The sequence below is a fragment of the Hippichthys cyanospilos genome, chromosome 13, assembly GCF_059441005.1.
Source record: "Hippichthys cyanospilos isolate Australia breed blue-spotted pipefish chromosome 13, RoL_Hcya_1.0, whole genome shotgun sequence".
Taxonomy (NCBI): domain Eukaryota; kingdom Metazoa; phylum Chordata; class Actinopteri; order Syngnathiformes; family Syngnathidae; genus Hippichthys; species Hippichthys cyanospilos.
Genome location: NC_142381.1, coordinates 7,847,818 through 7,865,343, shown reverse-complemented (window position 1 = coordinate 7,865,343; position 17,526 = coordinate 7,847,818). Strand labels below are relative to the sequence as shown.

At 38.9% G+C, this 17,526-nt stretch overlaps 1 protein-coding gene across 2 annotated transcripts in view; it reads left to right on the top strand.

Annotated features, from left to right (window-relative positions):
* The window catches only part of LOC148413684 (teneurin-3), a 181,423-nt gene that overhangs the window by 101,390 nt on the left and 62,507 nt on the right, over nucleotides 1-17,526 (top strand). For both annotated transcript variants that reach the window (XM_088431015.1, XM_088431014.1), the window contains 6 exons: nucleotides 3,364-3,489; nucleotides 6,435-6,649; nucleotides 11,258-11,468; nucleotides 12,782-12,883; nucleotides 13,652-13,846; nucleotides 15,324-15,524. In XM_088431015.1, coding sequence (XP_088287141.1) covers nucleotides 3,364-3,489; nucleotides 6,435-6,649; nucleotides 11,258-11,468; nucleotides 12,782-12,883; nucleotides 13,652-13,846; nucleotides 15,324-15,524 — 1,050 coding nt within the window. The remainder of the gene's footprint in view (nucleotides 1-3,363; nucleotides 3,490-6,434; nucleotides 6,650-11,257; nucleotides 11,469-12,781; nucleotides 12,884-13,651; nucleotides 13,847-15,323; nucleotides 15,525-17,526) is intronic.

The following is a 17,526-nucleotide window of genomic DNA, read 5'->3' as shown; positions in this document are numbered from 1 at the left end:
TTGGCAAATAGACGTTTACTGGAAATTTTCAGTTAAAGAACATTTATACATTTCTAGTAATACTTTATACAGACATTATACCTAAATGTGAAAATGTTTCAAAAAAAAATTTGTTGTTGTTTAATTTGCTTATCACTTCTAACAATCATACTTCCTTGTGTAAAGTTTTCAACCAATGATTCAAAAGGCAATGTTACCTTGTTTGCTGCATTTTGAACCCTTGATTCTTTTACTATGTGAAGAGTTTTGAAGCTTTTTTTTTTATGCTGGCTAGCATTGAACTGTAGAATATCCACTTCTAAGTTGCAAATTGTCATTTTTTCCTCAATGCAAAAATAATTTATGCTTGTGAGTAATAGTACCGTTTGTTTGAAAGTGTTAATTTCCATATTTACTATCTAATTGAATTTATTTTTGTCTCTTTGACATTTTCCATAAAATGTTACTGCTGAGCTACTTAATCATAATTAGAATGTATCAAAGTTGAAACAATGATCAATTAAATATTCCTTGCATTTGTTTAAAGTTTTAACTTTAAACTTCAACTCGTAGTGGCAAATAAATATTGTTTTTTTTTGACAAATGATTGAGAGAGAGGTTATTTGATTCTTTGACGTAAAACTATTATATAGCTTCTTTTTTTTTCGACTGAGTGAGGGAAGTCAAAAATGGAATTCTATAAAATGTCTATTTAATAGGTAGACATCTTTTAAAGAATGTGGGATGTATGTGCAGTTGTTCACCCAACTCTAAATGGTTTGACATAATTACCCATGATTATAAGCAATCTATTTTATTTGCTTATCACTGATTTCAAATCTGCCTCCTGTTTACGTTCCTGTGACCAATGAAAGAAGACACCATGTGTCTTTGTTACATTTTGATACGCTTTAAAACACAAACCAATTTGTTTACAAACCTATCAACCGCTTGGAACTGGAGGCCAACTCCAGGTGAGGAAAGCACCCCAAACCAAATGTTTTATTTAAAAGGATACATTAAAATCCTCATAGCTGGTGCCTCCGAGGCTCTGATAAAACCATCACTGTGTTAATGTGCCGACACTGCCGTGCCAACAGCGTGAAAACGTGTTAAAGCAACAGGGCTCCTGCACGCCTTGATTGAAACGACCGCTATCAGTTTCGGCTCGCCGCAAAAACATGCACACACAAACAATGAGAAATGACTTAGCAGCTTTCCAAAGAGTTTCTGCATGAGTCCTGAAGGGACAAATACACTCATACTCTGTATTTAAATAGAAGTAAAGATACAGTGAATAGACTTTAACAATTCAACCATCCATCCATTTTCATTAGCTGGGTATCCTCACTAGGGTTGCTGGCTTGTTGGTGCCATCCCAGCTGTCTTCAGGCAGTGGGGGGGGCAATCGCAGGGCACACAGAGACAAACAAGCATTCACACTCACAATCACACCTAAAGGCGATACACTTACTGTGCATGATGTTTTGGGAATGTGGGAGGAGACCGGAGTGCAAGAGAAGACCCAAGCAAGCATGGGGACAACATGCAATCTCCAGACCGGAGGGTGAGCTGGAATTGAACCTGGGACCTTTGAATTATGAGGCAGATGTGCTAACCAGTTTTCCCCCGTGCTGCCCTAGACTAACAAAAAAAAAATGCTAAACTATCAAATCATAACAAAATATTAGAGCTTACTAGTATTTTTTTCCTTTGACTAGTCATATACATTTTGAAAGGAGGAAAAGCTAGTGCTAGTCATTCACGTTGCGAAAAATATCTTTTGTTGCTAAATCAGTTGCCATTATCATTACGTCTCTATGCTTCCAGTCAAGTCAGTCATTTATATCGTGCCAGTTCGAAAAATACATTTTCTCAAGTCACTTGACAGATTGAGCAGCAAGAACTATTTACAGTATATATTAAGGAAGACCAACTGAACCCTAAACAATAAGTGCTTGGGAACAGGGACAAGGGGGGATTAAAAAAAAAAAAAAACTCTCTTTAAGTAAGAAACTTCGGACAGAATCCAGTCTCTGTGTAGTGACTGTCTGTTGCAGCTGGTTGTTTAAGATGGAGATAGAGCGTACACAATGACAAAGGGTAGATACAGTAAAAAAAAAAAAAAAAACATACAGGGTTTTAGCAACTGTGGGAGGAGAAAAATGGATACATCAAAAGCTAGACATGGGTCGATATCAGATTCTGACGGTATAATAACCTTGAATGTTGGAATTTGTAAAATGGTTTTTACCTTGTGACTATGACAAAATCCTGCTTGTTCGTTTACTGTCAATTAAAAAGTAATGAATTAAAAATAAGACCCATGAAGTACAATTAAGTACAGTTAAGAAGACACTCATTCTCACTTGCAATTTTGATCGAAGCTTTATCTTCAAAGTCCAATAATTACAGAATTCTGGGCATTTTCGTCTTCATGAGACTCCGGCCTGCTAACGGGTCAGAGAGAAAAAACTGCTTCTAGACAATCCAGTCCAAGATTATATGGTTACAGCTTATCATCAATTTCATCTTGGGGAGTGGCGTACAAAGAAGAAACGTGATGTAACGCAGTCTATTCTTTTCTCAACAATGATACCTGCTCCTTTCTTGGCTTGACCCTGACACATGCTGGAACACAATGCTGGACTACACAAGTATACGCTTTCCCATTAGAAACAGAAAAAAAAAAACATTTGTTCGCTCTCCCACACCCGCCTTGCATTTTCTGTGACCTTGGTGACCCTCCTTGTGTTTGATAACGTAAACAGTAACTGTTAACGTAAATAACTTTTACTGTCAGAGTAAAACGAAGTTATGATAAGATGTATGATTAAAAACGTATGAATAACAGAAGTGCTTAAAATATATGATTAAAAGTAATATAAGAATGAGTACATGTTTAGAATAAATGCCTGTGAAAAATGAGGGCTCATGCATTCTCAATCCTTAATGAGCAAAAATATAAAATCAAAAACAGCAATAGTCCCATGATAATAACAATTATTATTGTTCCTTTTCCTCCGTGTCATTGTTTGTCTTTTTCATCGTTTATTACTCTCGGAACATAATCAAACAAAAGTTCATCTTTTTTTTTTTTTCCCCTGTCATGTCATCTACAGAGATTGATTATTTATAGTTTGCAAAAGTATGGAGCAGAAAGTGAAAGTCTTCAAATTTCGGGAGCAAAGGGTCGTATGAAAATAATTTAAAATACAGATAACTGAAAAGTAAAAAACGACTAAAGCAATAACAATATATATATATATATATATACTTTCCACAATCCTCCTTTCCCACAGGTGCCTTATTTATCGGCTTTTTATTTCCGGGGAGGCTCATTTGTATCGGCGCGCCCACACGGCTTTTTTGTGTACTTCACAGCCATGCACCTTTTTGGCCTCAACTGGCAGCTGCAGGAGTTGGACAGCCAGCCAGCGTTTGAAAATGGCGGAGTCAGAAAAGCCGGCCCCACGCCGCCCAGCTCCGTCACGGCCCTCGCCGCCGACGGTGAGAAAAACGCACTATAACTCTCTTTTCTTTTATGTATGTATGTTTTAATTTGAGTTATCGTCCATAATAACAACGCTAGCCGACAACTGCTTATTGTGCCATTTTTCCCTAGATGATTAATAATTAATTTTTCATTATGCTCTGTGGCATCTACATCAAGCTAGCTGTTACAGTCTAATAAGATCCAATATGAGTGGATAATACAATATATATGTAGTGGGGCAAAAAAAAAAAAAAAAACGTAATGCAAACTCTACTAAAGACAGTTATTAATGGTTTAAGCCATAAATGTGGGTATACCATAAACTAGGATCTCACAACGCTGTCATTGTACACTGTAAGCTTACACTACCCTTAAAAAACAAGTTGTTATGGATTATTTAATGTAAAAAATACATCAGACTTGCAGAAAAAAAAAATACGTACCTGTAAATTCCAAAAGCACCGTGACATGCAAAGATTGCATTTCAGTTGAGATGTATCACTTACCGTAACATTCTTACTGGCACCACTTCCTATTTAGATAAGGTATCTTGAGGCATTTCGGAGCAGAGGGAGCACAAGCAATTTAAGTGCTTTTTTTTTGTTTTGTTTTTTTCAGCGCAAAAAATATCAAACTGTTTTACAAATTTAGTCTTCAGATTAAGGCTCATCTACAGTTGCAGATTGCTCTGGAATTTACCCCAGAAAGGCTGCTTTAGACCAATTTATTGAACATTTAATCCTGGGCAGGGGTCTTGGAGACAATTTTTAGGTGATCAATGAAATAGTTGTTTTTTTTCTTCTTCTAAACTTTCTATTAAATATTGGACAGTGGTTGTGTTGTAGATCCCTAGAATGCCTACATTTTCTACTTTTTTTTGACTGGTTGGCCTGATTGCATTATGAATAGCATCACGCTATCATCTCCACCCAAATATGATGTAATAACATTCTCTAAGTCGTTGGCAAGTTGGCAGCACATTTTAATTCACTTTTAACTTTAACGTGACTGTGTAATATTCAGACCATTTTTCATTTTGATTCATTCGCGTAACACCAGTAAACGGCAACCCTAAACATTCCACACTGCGTCTTTAAAAAAAAAAAAAAAAACAACAACAATAAATAAATCAAAACAAAAAAAAAATAAAAGAAATGCAGTGTTCTGACCACATAATACAATGCGTAACATTGGCTCATTGAACCCTGGCTACTTTTAAATCCTCATAAGCGCTGTTAATGAATATGGTGTGGGGCAGCTTGTGGGCTCTTTAAAGGGCGATCAATAGCCGCCCGTTATTCTCCCCAGAGGTTGCGCTTGTCTCCCAGTCTTGCCTCTGACTGGAGTTAAAGTGACAGCCAATGGCCTCATTAAACACAAACACTGAACCAAAGAAAGTAGTGTCTGGGTACAAACATGCACACACGGTTACAGTGTCCAGCTAGCATACAGTATGCTCTTGATGCTCAACAGTCTAACCAGTTTATTACAATTGTTGAGTGAAAGTGCCATTTAAAACAAAATAAAATTAGACCATTATGAAGAAATGCAGCAATTGTAACTGCCTGAAGAACACACACAGCATTATGGCACATCCATACCTCAGGGTCTACTTTGAATAACAAGGTTTGCCATGGGAAATGCAGAGAAACACAGCAAGAAATGAGGCAACCCGTACGGTGCAAAGCAGTGGCATCGCTTCCAGGACACACAGGGGAAAAATATTGTCTACTCGTCTGTTGCTGTCAGCATATCTGCTTCTTCTTCAACCTAAAGACATTTTATCAAAGACTAAGCCACATTATACTCTAAACATCATTTTGGGGTACAGTGTTCTTACGTTTTTCCCAGTTAAAAGGGACCGTAAAACGCCTGTGAAAAGTGAATTCTTTGAAGTAGGGCCCCAACCCCCGTGACATTGTCCCTCCATAAATCAAGTGTATGAAATTTATTTAGTAACACCCTCCCTACCTTTCTTTCCGAAGTCCATGATTTCCTACCTCTCTCTACCACAGAATGCTACCACTAGCCCTCTCTCCGCCCCTCCACCAATTTCCACATTACATTGCAACTGTTCTTAAAGGGCGAGCCCCAGTCTGTGTTGTCACTGTTCAATCTGGCCACATTCCACCCCCTCCCCCACATGAAAGCTCCGCATGTTTGGTAGATGACAGATGTAGAACACCAGTGGTTTAGTTATAAACAAAAGTGCCTTAATTTGAACAAGATTGTGTATTAGGGCTGTTAGACTACTTCAGACGTAACGTTAGGTCTGAGCGTGGGAGTGATGCAGTGCATCATGCATTGCTGCAAATTGAGGGTCCTTTGCAAAAAAAAAACAAAAACAAAGAAAAAAAACACAAAGCACTGAGGCCACAAAAAGTGAAGCGTGAAGTGGCGAGAAAACACTTTAGTATGGTGGACTAGTCAACCAGTGTGTACAAGCCTCACTCTGAAGCTGGGAAATTTATTTATCGCTAATAAGATCAGGGAATGCCTCGATGGCGCAGTGAATAGCTTGTCAAATCCACCTCGCACTGGCCTTCCTGTGTGGAGTTTGCATGTTCTCCCCAAGCCCGCGAGGGTTCTCTCCTGGCACTCCGGCTTCCTCCCACACTCCAAAAACATGCATGGCAGGTGTACTGGACATAATAAATTGTCCTTAGGTGTGATTTGGTGCCTTAATGGTTGTTCGTCCCTGTGCGCCCTGCGATCGGCTGGCAAAGAGTTCAGGGTGTCCCCCACCTACTGCCCGAAGCCAGCTGGGATAGGCACCAGCAAGCCTGCGACCCTTGTGAGGATAAGTGGCTCTAGATGAATGGATGGAATAAAATCAATCTCTACCAAGCAATGTAGATAGAAACTCAGCTGCAACTTCGAAATTAAGATGGTTTGCATGTTGTCAAAGTAATGTATTGCAAAAAGATATAATACAAACTGTTCTGTTTTTATCCACCAGGAAGGACGACTGTTCTCCACCAGGAGAATAACTCTGTGGACACTGGGCCAGTGGATGTTGGGAAGAGCGCGGGCCAAAACGTTCCGCCAGGCATGTTCTGGCGTTCCCAGCTTAGTGTGGACAAGCCCCACTTCCTGAAATTCAACATCTCTGTGCAGAAGAACGCCCTTATAGGTGTATATGGGCGTAAGGGTCTTGCACCTTCTCACACACAGGTGAGGAATTTGTATTTTATGTGGGTTGTGATTAAAAAAAAAAAAAAAAAAAAAAACACTCAAGAAATGAAGTAAGAAGGCCAACTTCAGACTAAATCTTAGTTTACCACATAACATATGTACAATGCCTTGGTATACATTTATTGTGAACTTGTTTCCAGAAGCGTGTCGTGAAGCAGTGGTTTCACTTGTTTCTACTGGAACTTTTGCTCCTCACTCAAGTCTCCATTGTTCTGAAATGTCAGTTCCGGGTTTTAAATAACGACTTAATTATACTGACATATGGCACCTGCTGCGATTGTTTAGCAGTGGCTCAGACTCCATCATAACTGCTTCCAACAAAAATGAGCTGCTAGCTAGCAGAGCTCAAATGGTTCAGATAGGTTGGCATGATAGACACAAACAAATCGACACACTTTAATGCTTACAGTCTGACACAGTTTTAAAGAAAACTCCCTTTTGACTGAGTCATTTTTTTTCTTCAGCTTTTACTCTAGCTTCTGATTCACCTTGCAAACATTTTTCATTCTCCCTTATGTGTCGGCCATTTGCCCACAGAAGTCTTTCCAAAATGTTCCAACATGTCACTTCAATAAGATTGGGAAATTCTTGATGTCTGGGGATGTTGCTGACACTAAGACGTTAGCAGCCTGCAAAAAAAAGCTCTCAATCTCGCCTTGTTGACATTCCGTCCTAGTGAAGAAGCACTTCACTTGAGTGCAAAGGAGAGCTGTGTTGATCACACAGGTGAGATGGATCACATTTTTAAGGTGAGAGCGCAGTAATGAAGCCAACAAATTCCAAGATGTCCAGTCACAAACAAAACAATGGAATTAGGGAGTAGGGTTTAAGGGACGGCTGTCCAAACCTGGTCCTAGAGGACTGTTGTGATACATGTTTTTTTATGTTTCCGTCCTCCAAGACACCTGATTCAAATGATCAGGCATAGTTATGAGGCTTCTGCTGAGCTTGAGGATGAGCTGATCATTTGAATCAGGTGTGATGGGAGAATGAAACATCAAAAACGTGCATAGTAGCATCCCTTGCGGACTATGTTTGGACATCCCAGGGTTAAGGGATAAGAGTGAGGTTTCCCCTAAGTGCAGAGGAGAATGGCACTAGTCACAGAGGGGAGTTGGTCTGCACATTTAGGGTGCGAGTGAAATATAGAGGGAGAAATAAACTCAAAAATCAAAGAGGAAAGAAGAGTAATTAACAAGACGACCCTTTTTGTGTCAACGTCGGACGGCGTGTCAATCGCGACCGCCTCTGCACTCCATTCAGCCGCAGATCAATGCATTTACTCAACTGAGCATGAAAGAGCCCAGCCGGCAATATTGAGCGTCCCATTCACGGCCAGCAAAGGGGAGACAACATTTACGAGTAACAGCTTTTACGCCTCTTGTCAAATATAGACCTTGTCGTCCTGCTATTCAGGCCTTGTCTGCGGCCGTACAAAGAAAACAAACTCCAGGGGGAAAAAATTGACTTTTGTTGGGCTGTTTTCCTGGAGAATTTGTAGCAGGTCACTCAATCTAAAGGCTGTGTTTGTCCTCTGACTCCCTACGCCTAATGTCACCACTATTGTTGGTCAGAGATGAGCTTAGAGGGGGTTCAAACAACCTCATCGAGATGGATGCACTCGACCGGAAGATTCTAAGCTATATGGGATGGGACTGTATTATTGCTTCCCCCAGCACAAAGAAGTCAACTTCCGCCAGGTTAATAACATCCACCCAGCCCTCTTCCCTCGGCCCCCCGCTGCAATGAAAGAGTTGACTTCATCTATGCGCTACGAACGTTAGCCAAAAATGGTTTATTGTCACACAATAAATTCCACTTTAATGTAGCGTCTTATTAACTTTTCTTTCAGAAATATTTAGAGCCAAATTCATTATTTGCCACCGGGAGGCAAAGCAGCATGTCTGAAACAGATTGTTTGATGGTGCCGACAGGATGGTTGTTTCTTAGCTCCAAGCCTCGTGGTTCCGTACCTCTTTGAAAAATAATATGCATGATACAGCATGGGTTTACTTTGTTGTCTGAACATTTTGGAAATTGGTAAAAGTTAAAATTTGGCCAAGTTGAAGCCAGTCTTTTATTGTAGTCATTTGGTGAGTTTTTAAAGGGTAGGGTTGGGGTTAGGGTAGGAGTTGAGGGTATTGAGAATAGGCTGTGGGGTTTGTGTTAGGCAGTTGTAAAATAAAAAATGCTATTGAATTGGATGTTTTCTTTGATTAATATAATTTACTTTTTTTTATTTTTTAAATCTTAATTCACCCACTTAAAAACACATTGAAATGCTTTATTCATTAAGAAGTACGCTATCTTCCTTTACAGAAATTATTTTGAATGTGTTAGTTTATATTCTTAAATTATTTTACGGTCTTTATGTACCTAAAATATATGTGTTATATATTTATATATAATTAAATAATATATACTTGATTCTCCAGATGACTAAATATAATCCTGGTGTTATGATTAGGCAGTTAGGACTAGTGGATGTAGGATACAGTTATAATGTATACATAAGTATTGCGGTTAGGGGTTGAGAAGAAGTTTGGTGTTATCGTCTCGGTTTGGTTATGTTGTGTTATGGTTAGGAATCGGGGACATCGTTTAGAACTAGGAATGTAGGGGTTATGTTTAGAACAGAATTTACACAAATTAGATTGATGGTTAGAATCGGTTGGAAATAATCCCATATGTCTTCCAATGGAGGCACATTTTCACGGCAATATTTGGGGGCATCCTATTTAACTTGTATTGTTATGACTTCCTTGCATTTTCGACACTAGCCACACCGACAATCTATTTGGACTCACTTCCTTCCCTTATTTGCTGAAATTTCAGTATTTTCCGCAGGGTAGCCAGTCTTGTGAGTATAGATTGTATGATGGTTTTTATATAACACAGCAAAGGCAGAATCATTCCTCTTGTTTCCCAGTCTCATAAATGGTTAATACCGCTATCAGAAATTGCCTTCCAGTGCTACTCAATTTTTGTCCTATTATTGGACTCCAAAGGATTCATTTCGGGCAAATTAACTTTTTAGTCGAAATGAATGTTTTGTTTTCAGTTAAAATGTAGCCATAAGTGTCATTTGTCCACCAATCGTTTACACATTCTTTTCAGGGCGTACACCTTACATAGTGCCAGTCTCTGTTGTAGGTGTTGTCCATTCTGCAATGAGACATCTTCAACGGGGGAAGATGTTCGTGCCCTGTGTCTCTATTATTGTCTCTAACGCGTCCAATCCGAGCTCTCTACAAAAACAATTTGTATGCATAGCAAGCTTCGCCTCGGTTCCCAGTTCCGAGCAAAAGTCTGCACAAGATGCTCGGTTTGTCTGCGTATAGCTTAAACCGGGGAATCCTCTTGTCTGCATCTGCTGTGTTTTGCTGTACGCATTAGATTGTCTGGGGGACGGGTTGTTTTCTTACGTGCTGCACAGTTTAGGTCCAAATGAGGTCCAGCTGTTCAGCGGGTGCTGTGAGAGCGGATGCAACTCTTCAATTATTTTGCCAGGCAGGAATTACGCCTTGTTTGTCTTGTAAGTCGATGTTTGTTTGCGTGGGAAGAAAGTACATTTAGACCCCTGCTTTGCTTTGATGAAGAACTCTTCCGAGCTGTACAGTATATCGTTTAGTTTTTTTAAATGTTGTATAATTACCACCTTTGAATTCAATTAATTTATTTTTGATAGCATTACTACTCAGCATCTTCTGGGTCTTTTGGATCATTTGCATATTTTTAACAAATGCAAACTTTATTAGCCATCTGCAAACTCGATCCATCATTTGTATAACTGAATTATGCTTTGCTTTCCATGCAAATAAAAGAAATATAATTATGTGCCAAAGCCAAAAAGAGAGGGAGATTTTTTTTTCACCATTTTTAGTGCAGCAACTCACTTTCAATATCCACCAATAACGGTTGAAAATCATCTTCATGATCCACTAACGGTTGAAATCATCTTCATGCACAAAACTCCGTATGAGAAACAAGATGTAGTACAGATCCTGTAAGGCAGAAATAATTTACTGCATTTGTCTTTCATTGTCTTTCATCAAGGAGCAAATCAATTTTAAAAATAAATAAATAAAATAAAAAGGGAGCTATAGTCGGATCTTACACGGCTTTGTGCCCAAATGAGCTACAGCTGTGGTGCACAAGAGGCAATTTAAACTCACATTCACAAGAACTTGCAAGCACATTTGGTAATGCAGTACAAATGTACAACAATGCGGGGCACTTTAAAATTATAATATATATAGTATGTAGCTCAGCAGTCATACACTCATTTAGTTAAAACAATAACTTATTCATATTGGCTGTGTGTGTTATAAAGGTTTTGTTGAACTCGTTAATGCCATCTAGGCATAACAATCATACACTTTTAGAGTTAAAACAATCACTCGCATCTGTTGCTTTTGTTTGTCATTTCAACTATATACTTTGCCTAATAGGTTTATGTGAGAAATGTTTACATGAAGCATATTCAATCCAAGTTTGTCAACCATCTTACTTTTGCGGTCAAATCTATAACCTGCTCTTCAATATTTTACCAAGATATTAGAATCTTTTGGGTGTGTTTTTTCGCAGTATGACTTTGTGGAACTTCTGGATGGCAGCCGACTTATCGCCAATGAACACCGTGGCCCAAGCGAGCCTGAGAGGGGAACCCACCCAGAACATCAGGTGGTGGTTCATCAGGCGGGGTTCATCCAGTACCTCGAAGCTGGCGTGTGGCACCTGGCTTTCTACAATGATGGACGAAGCATTGAGGCGGTCTCCTACAACACCATCGTCCAAGGTGGGACGGTTTTCAACTAAACATGTTTGGGGGTTTTTTTGCATCAAGAAAAAAACCCATCAGAATCTGGCTTCATCCAATGTGAATTAAAAATGATTGATTTTAGTGTTTTTTTTTTTCTGATGCAGAGTACTTACAGTATACCTTCATTACAGTACATTAAATACACACATTTTCATTTAAAGACAAAACAATTTTTACATTTTTACAACAAGCTCCCCTCTTTAATTTGACCTCTTCTAAATTCACATCAGGTGCTTGATCCTTTATCTGGGTTTTAATTCTTTTTTTCCTGTTGCCCGTCTATTAACTTTTCAACAAACAAAAAAGAAAAAAAAATCTAGCCCTGTTTCTGCTCTAATTTTGTCAAATCAAACCCACCTTTCCTGCTTCACCTGCGTGACAAAACATAAACCAACTGGATCAAGATGGGGAGGAGAAAACTTCCACCCCCCCGCAAAAACAAGTCAGTCTTTCAGACTTTTCCGCAACCTTGCAGGCAGACGAAGTTTGTTCTTTGGAGAATCGCTACTCATCATCTGCCGTGCTGTAATAAAAGCCATGCATGCGCATTGATTCTTCCAGCCAAACAACTTGTAGGCTTTAGCAAAAGGCTGGAGATAACATTTTTTTCCCTCTATTTCCTTTGAGGGAAAGACTTTTATCGATTGGGCCCTCCCAAATATGAAGGTATTGACGAGTGTGCAGGAAATTGCTGGGGTCCACCTCCAGCTTAAAGGAACATCCAATACAATCGTAAAATCCCAACACAATCCAGAGTATAGAGAATAAGGCCCCCCCTCCAAAAAAAAAAAGTTTGCCCTCTTCACACTTATCAAAACGACGGCCTTTTGGGAGTCTGTCAAGCGAGCACCGGTTCTTACCCTGTAGGATGTGTCAGATTAACTTCAAGTCGGAGAAGATTTAAAACACTTGGGAGATTGCTTCACTCGGCTTGATCATCAGGGCGTTGGGCCGCGATAGGAGGATAAAAATGTAGGAAAGACTGGGGGAATACGTGTTGAGGAAATTGAATTATTTGCTCTAATTTAAAATGCTTTTTGGGGCGTTTATTTGACGGATACCAGCAGACATGTTATGGAGGCTTAAACCTTGGTGGAATGGATACATTTTGCCTTTGCCTTATACAAACAAGGGAGGCTTGGTGGTGGAGGTGGGGGTGAATGTGGATGGGGTACTGTCTTGTGGCGAAATGTGCACTTGTCAAAAAGTTACTTTAAAAGCCATCTTCCCCAGATTTGCGGCAGGGTGACAGCAGCGTGATGCGTTATTAATAGTCTGACTTCCCGCAGAGTCTGTCACCGAGTGCGCGCACAACTGCTACGGAAACGGCGAGTGCACGGCTGGCTCCTGTCACTGTTTCCCAGGATTCATCGGGCCGTACTGTTCCAGAGGTAATTATCCACTTTTATGTCGATTTTATATATATATATATATATATATATATATATATATATCAGTGGCGGTCTGTACGTTTAACACCTATGCCTTCGTGATTTGACTCGAACAAATGCCCCTCAGAAGCACATTTACGTATTACTGGGCTACACAGTCCATTATCCAGAACATTTAAACGTCAAAAAACCTGCATCAGCAATAAAAACTTATAATTTACATGATACTGTCAAAACTTAAAATAATAACCATTTAAAATTATTTGTACACAAAGTTTTATGAAGTCCACCAAGAGCAGGCAAGCTTTTACAAGACTATGCTAAATTACAAATCGCAGTTTATTATAACAGCCAGGCAAAGTTAGCTAAATTCTAATCGTCTTACAACTCTAACCTTAAACAAAAATACCAAAAGGAGCGTAACCAAATGGATATAATATGACACGAAAAGAACAGAATATGGAGAATAATCTTATATACACAATATATATTTAGTAAAAATAAATGGACTTTTATTATAGTTATTCTATTTATTATAGTAATGATCATGATCTCAGGTTATGTTAGGCCAGCAGAGAAGGCCTTGCTGGCCCTGACGTCCACCCCTGATATAATATACAGTACATACACACATTTGAATCTACATATTTACATGTATCGTATATGCGTATGTGTTCCAGAATGCTTTCATTCAAGCAATTAAAAAACTAAGAAATGTTTAACCCTGAATTTACATTTTTTTTCATTGCTTTTTTCCATGTCTCCAAGCTGCCTGCCCTGTTCTTTGCAGCGGCAATGGCCAGTACACCAGAGGTCGCTGTCAGTGTTACAGTGGCTGGAAGGGCACTGAGTGTGACGTGGCCTCAGGCCAGTGCGTGGACCCTCAGTGTGGCGGCCACGGCGTGTGTGTTTCAGGAAATTGTGTGTGCAACACTGGCTGGAGAGGGAGCAACTGCGAACAAGGTAATACCGTTTCCTTGGAGGTATCCACTGGTCTATTGTGATATGTGATGATGTCATGATGGGTTCATTCACTTAGAATAATAAAAAGCATAATCACAAGCTGCTATTAACCACGGTTCACGCCAACACATTTACACAACAGCATCACATGCCACCCCTCCAACCAGACTCGAGAGTATCTTCTTTCCATTTTATTCTTAGAGTTTTTGTGTCTTTTTGTATGTTCACAGAATGTGTTTCTTAGTGTGTTTTGACACTTAATTACTTTCGCTATAGGTCACTAATGTTGACCTATAGGGTGGATTTGGATAATATACTTTTGATGTTTGAGATGTTTGAGAACTACTGCATTTGTGTAGCTGTTTAATGTGTGTTTTTGACTCGGTCAAGCACATAATGCATCGTCTGTTGTTATTGATGCCCGGTGAATAAATTAACTCAGTCAGCTAATGGGCTAACCTATTGCCAAGTTTCGCAGTCGCATGTTCTGACTAATCAATCAATGGCATCGTTTAAGAAGGAGCGTCATTCCTTTCTTTACCAGAGCCGATCCACTTGGCTGCATTTTAAGATATCGACCTACACGCTGGCCAAAGGCAATTATTGGCTCAGATTTACATGCATGGGTTAGCGACCTCACATGCATGAAGCAATTGAAAGAATTGTTTGCCTTTGAAGGGAAGATGGAAAGGACATTGTTTTTATTGGCTTCTGTAGTCTGTTTGTTAGTTGTTAGAAAAGCCATTGGTGCAGATCTGGATAAGCTTAGCAATCTATTTAACCAACTTACTCTTTGGAAACATAGTTTTAGTAACGTGTCACAAGTTTTCACAAAACAAAAAATAGATGTTTTGATTCTAAATTGATTCTAATGTTTGCAAACTTCAAACATTTTTTTTGTCATGTTTTTTAGAGAACACCCTGTGGAGCCTAAACTTGACTAATACCATTTTGTAAACAATGTGTAGAATTTAGTCTTCAGTGATTGATGTGAAACGTTGTAAAAGTACACAGACTGAGAAGCAAAATGTTTCCATGACTCTGATCAACCAACGTAAACCCGCCTCAGTTGGTGCTCATTCCGTGCATTATACTCGGAAAATGCGGAAGCATTCACCAAAGGTTGGTGTTGTGTCTGTGACCCGTCATGTGGGCTAAGGATTGCCCAGCAAGATGGGGTATAGCCGAATGTTCAGCATTGCATTGCTAACATTCATCCACTGAGTGTGTTATACTAAATTAAGACACAGGGCACTAATTATACTTGTTTTTCCAGCACCTTTAATGAAATATGATTAAATTTACAGTACAAAATATGTCACAGCTGAACAGTGTTAATTCATGGCAAGAACTAATAATGTGTTGAAAAAAAGTAACAGTGGCATATCACACTTCCAATCAGGTGAAAATAATCTTGAATGTGACGAACAAAAAGTGGAAAAGTGTTCAAGTGGCACCACTCACTGTTTGTGCTCAGTGGACTGTGTGGACCCAAAGTGCTCCGGACATGGCACTTGTCATCACGGCGAGTGCCACTGCAATACGGGCTGGGGCGGAATCAGCTGCGAGCTCCTGAAGAGCACTTGTCCCGAGCAGTGCTCCAGTCACGGCACCTTCAACACTGACTCTGGCACGTGCGTCTGCGAGGACAACTGGACCGGAGCTGATTGCTCCATAGGTCAGAACAACTTTCCATTTTTGCATGTGTGTCATGTATGCATTGCGATATTAAAATGTCATGACTTGTCCCTGTGTAATTATGAGTCATAAAATGTGTACATATGGTTAGTCTTATGGGGGGCCTACTTATGGTGGATCAAATATCATTGATATTGTTGCAGAGGGAAATTCATTTTGGGGACTGAGTTTTCTGTAAACGTGGAGGCACCATAGTTTCCTTGTTTTTGGTGAAATCAAACTCTGGTGGTTGTCAAGCTTTCTAGTACACAGGTCAAATTTGGTCACAGTTGTACAAATCCAAGTTACTCTTTGGACAGACGGACTGACCGGCCTGGATGGACGAACTGGACCGGACAGTCGGATCAATGGGATAAAAAGTGTAGCATTGTCCATTAGTGTAGGAGGCTGTAGAATAGAGGCTAACGTTTTTTTCAGGACTTTACCTATAATCCTGTGGGACTTAACCTTTAATCACAGTATTGGGACCGTACAGAATAAAAGGTTGAAGGGAGCAGATGGGAAGGGGGATTATGCAGTACAAAGAAAAAAAATCAGACAGATGTTTGTTTGCTTTTTTTTTTTTTTATGTAGCTGACCTCCAAAATGGGAGTGAAAGTCTTTCTATATGGGACGGGAAGGAATAGATCAACTGTATATATATATATATATATATATATATATATATATATATATATATGTATGTATATGTATGTATGTATATGTATGTATATATATATGTATGTATATGTATGTATTTTTTTGTAATGGTTCGGAATGGGATTTTTTTCCGTGTGTCTGGTGGTGAAAATTTTACCCCTGAGTCACCCTCTTCTAAGGAAAATGCACATTTGGTAGAAATGAAATGAAATTACTTATAGTCAATCTTTACACTAGCAACTATGGAATTTGGCCAACATAAGCAATACGTTTTCATTTCAACCTAAAATGGGAGACTTCCTGATTGTTTTAGGGTATGACTTCTTTCGACATGTCTAGCAATGTTCACGTTGCTAAGGCCTGGCCTTCAGGGCTGAATGAAAACAACAACATATGGTTAGACATCCTGTTGATACATCAAAATCCAGAAATTAGTTTCATGCTTTTGTATTCAAAATAATAGTTTTGGGGAGGGTTGTATTTTCTTCCTTTGCTTTCATAGCATCAAAGAGAAGCTAATTACCTCCCGATGCATTTTTGCTGCTGCCGTATTTTGCCTTTCAACACTGTACACTCAGATTAACTGGCAACACATTAGTTTAGTTTGTGTATGTTTCCTTTGATGCGCTCACAAAACAACAACAGAAGGTTGAGCCTTAATTAACACTTGATAATGAAATATGCCGTCTTTTAAATACAATTTGGGGGATAAATATCATATTAGGTATGTGTAAGTAATTTATTTGTAGGTGATTGTGTATATTGTGTAAATTGGCGGTGGGTGAGAGTAACGGTCACATTATTTACATACATTTTTTAAATTATTATTATCATTATTTTTTTTATACCTGGGACATCCTAGATCTTTTTATTTTTAATATGTACTGTATATTTAAGAGTAATAGTAGTATTCATTTTAATTTTTATTGTGTAAGAATTGATTGCATTCCAGTAATCATTGACACTAATGTTGTGTGCTTTCTTGTGGCTGACCGAATGTGCCCTTTTTTTTTGCTGTAATTAAGCACATGTCATATTAGGTCTGATTATTTTTTTGCTGTGTGTGTGTGTATATATATATATATATATGTTTTTATTTATTATTTTTTTTAGCTTTGTGGAGAAATGACACATTTATTAACCCAATAGTTCTGGGATGTTAAGCTTTGGGCCACTTGTAGTAATTTAAAACATTAAATGACCGGTGAGAATTTTGCTTTGAATTCTCATTATCCACATTTCATCTGTGATAATTAATAAACTTAACTGTTCAAAATTGTAATAGACTACAAGAGAATAATTTATTCACTCCACTCAGTCGGACATGAAAGTCTTTGAGCAGA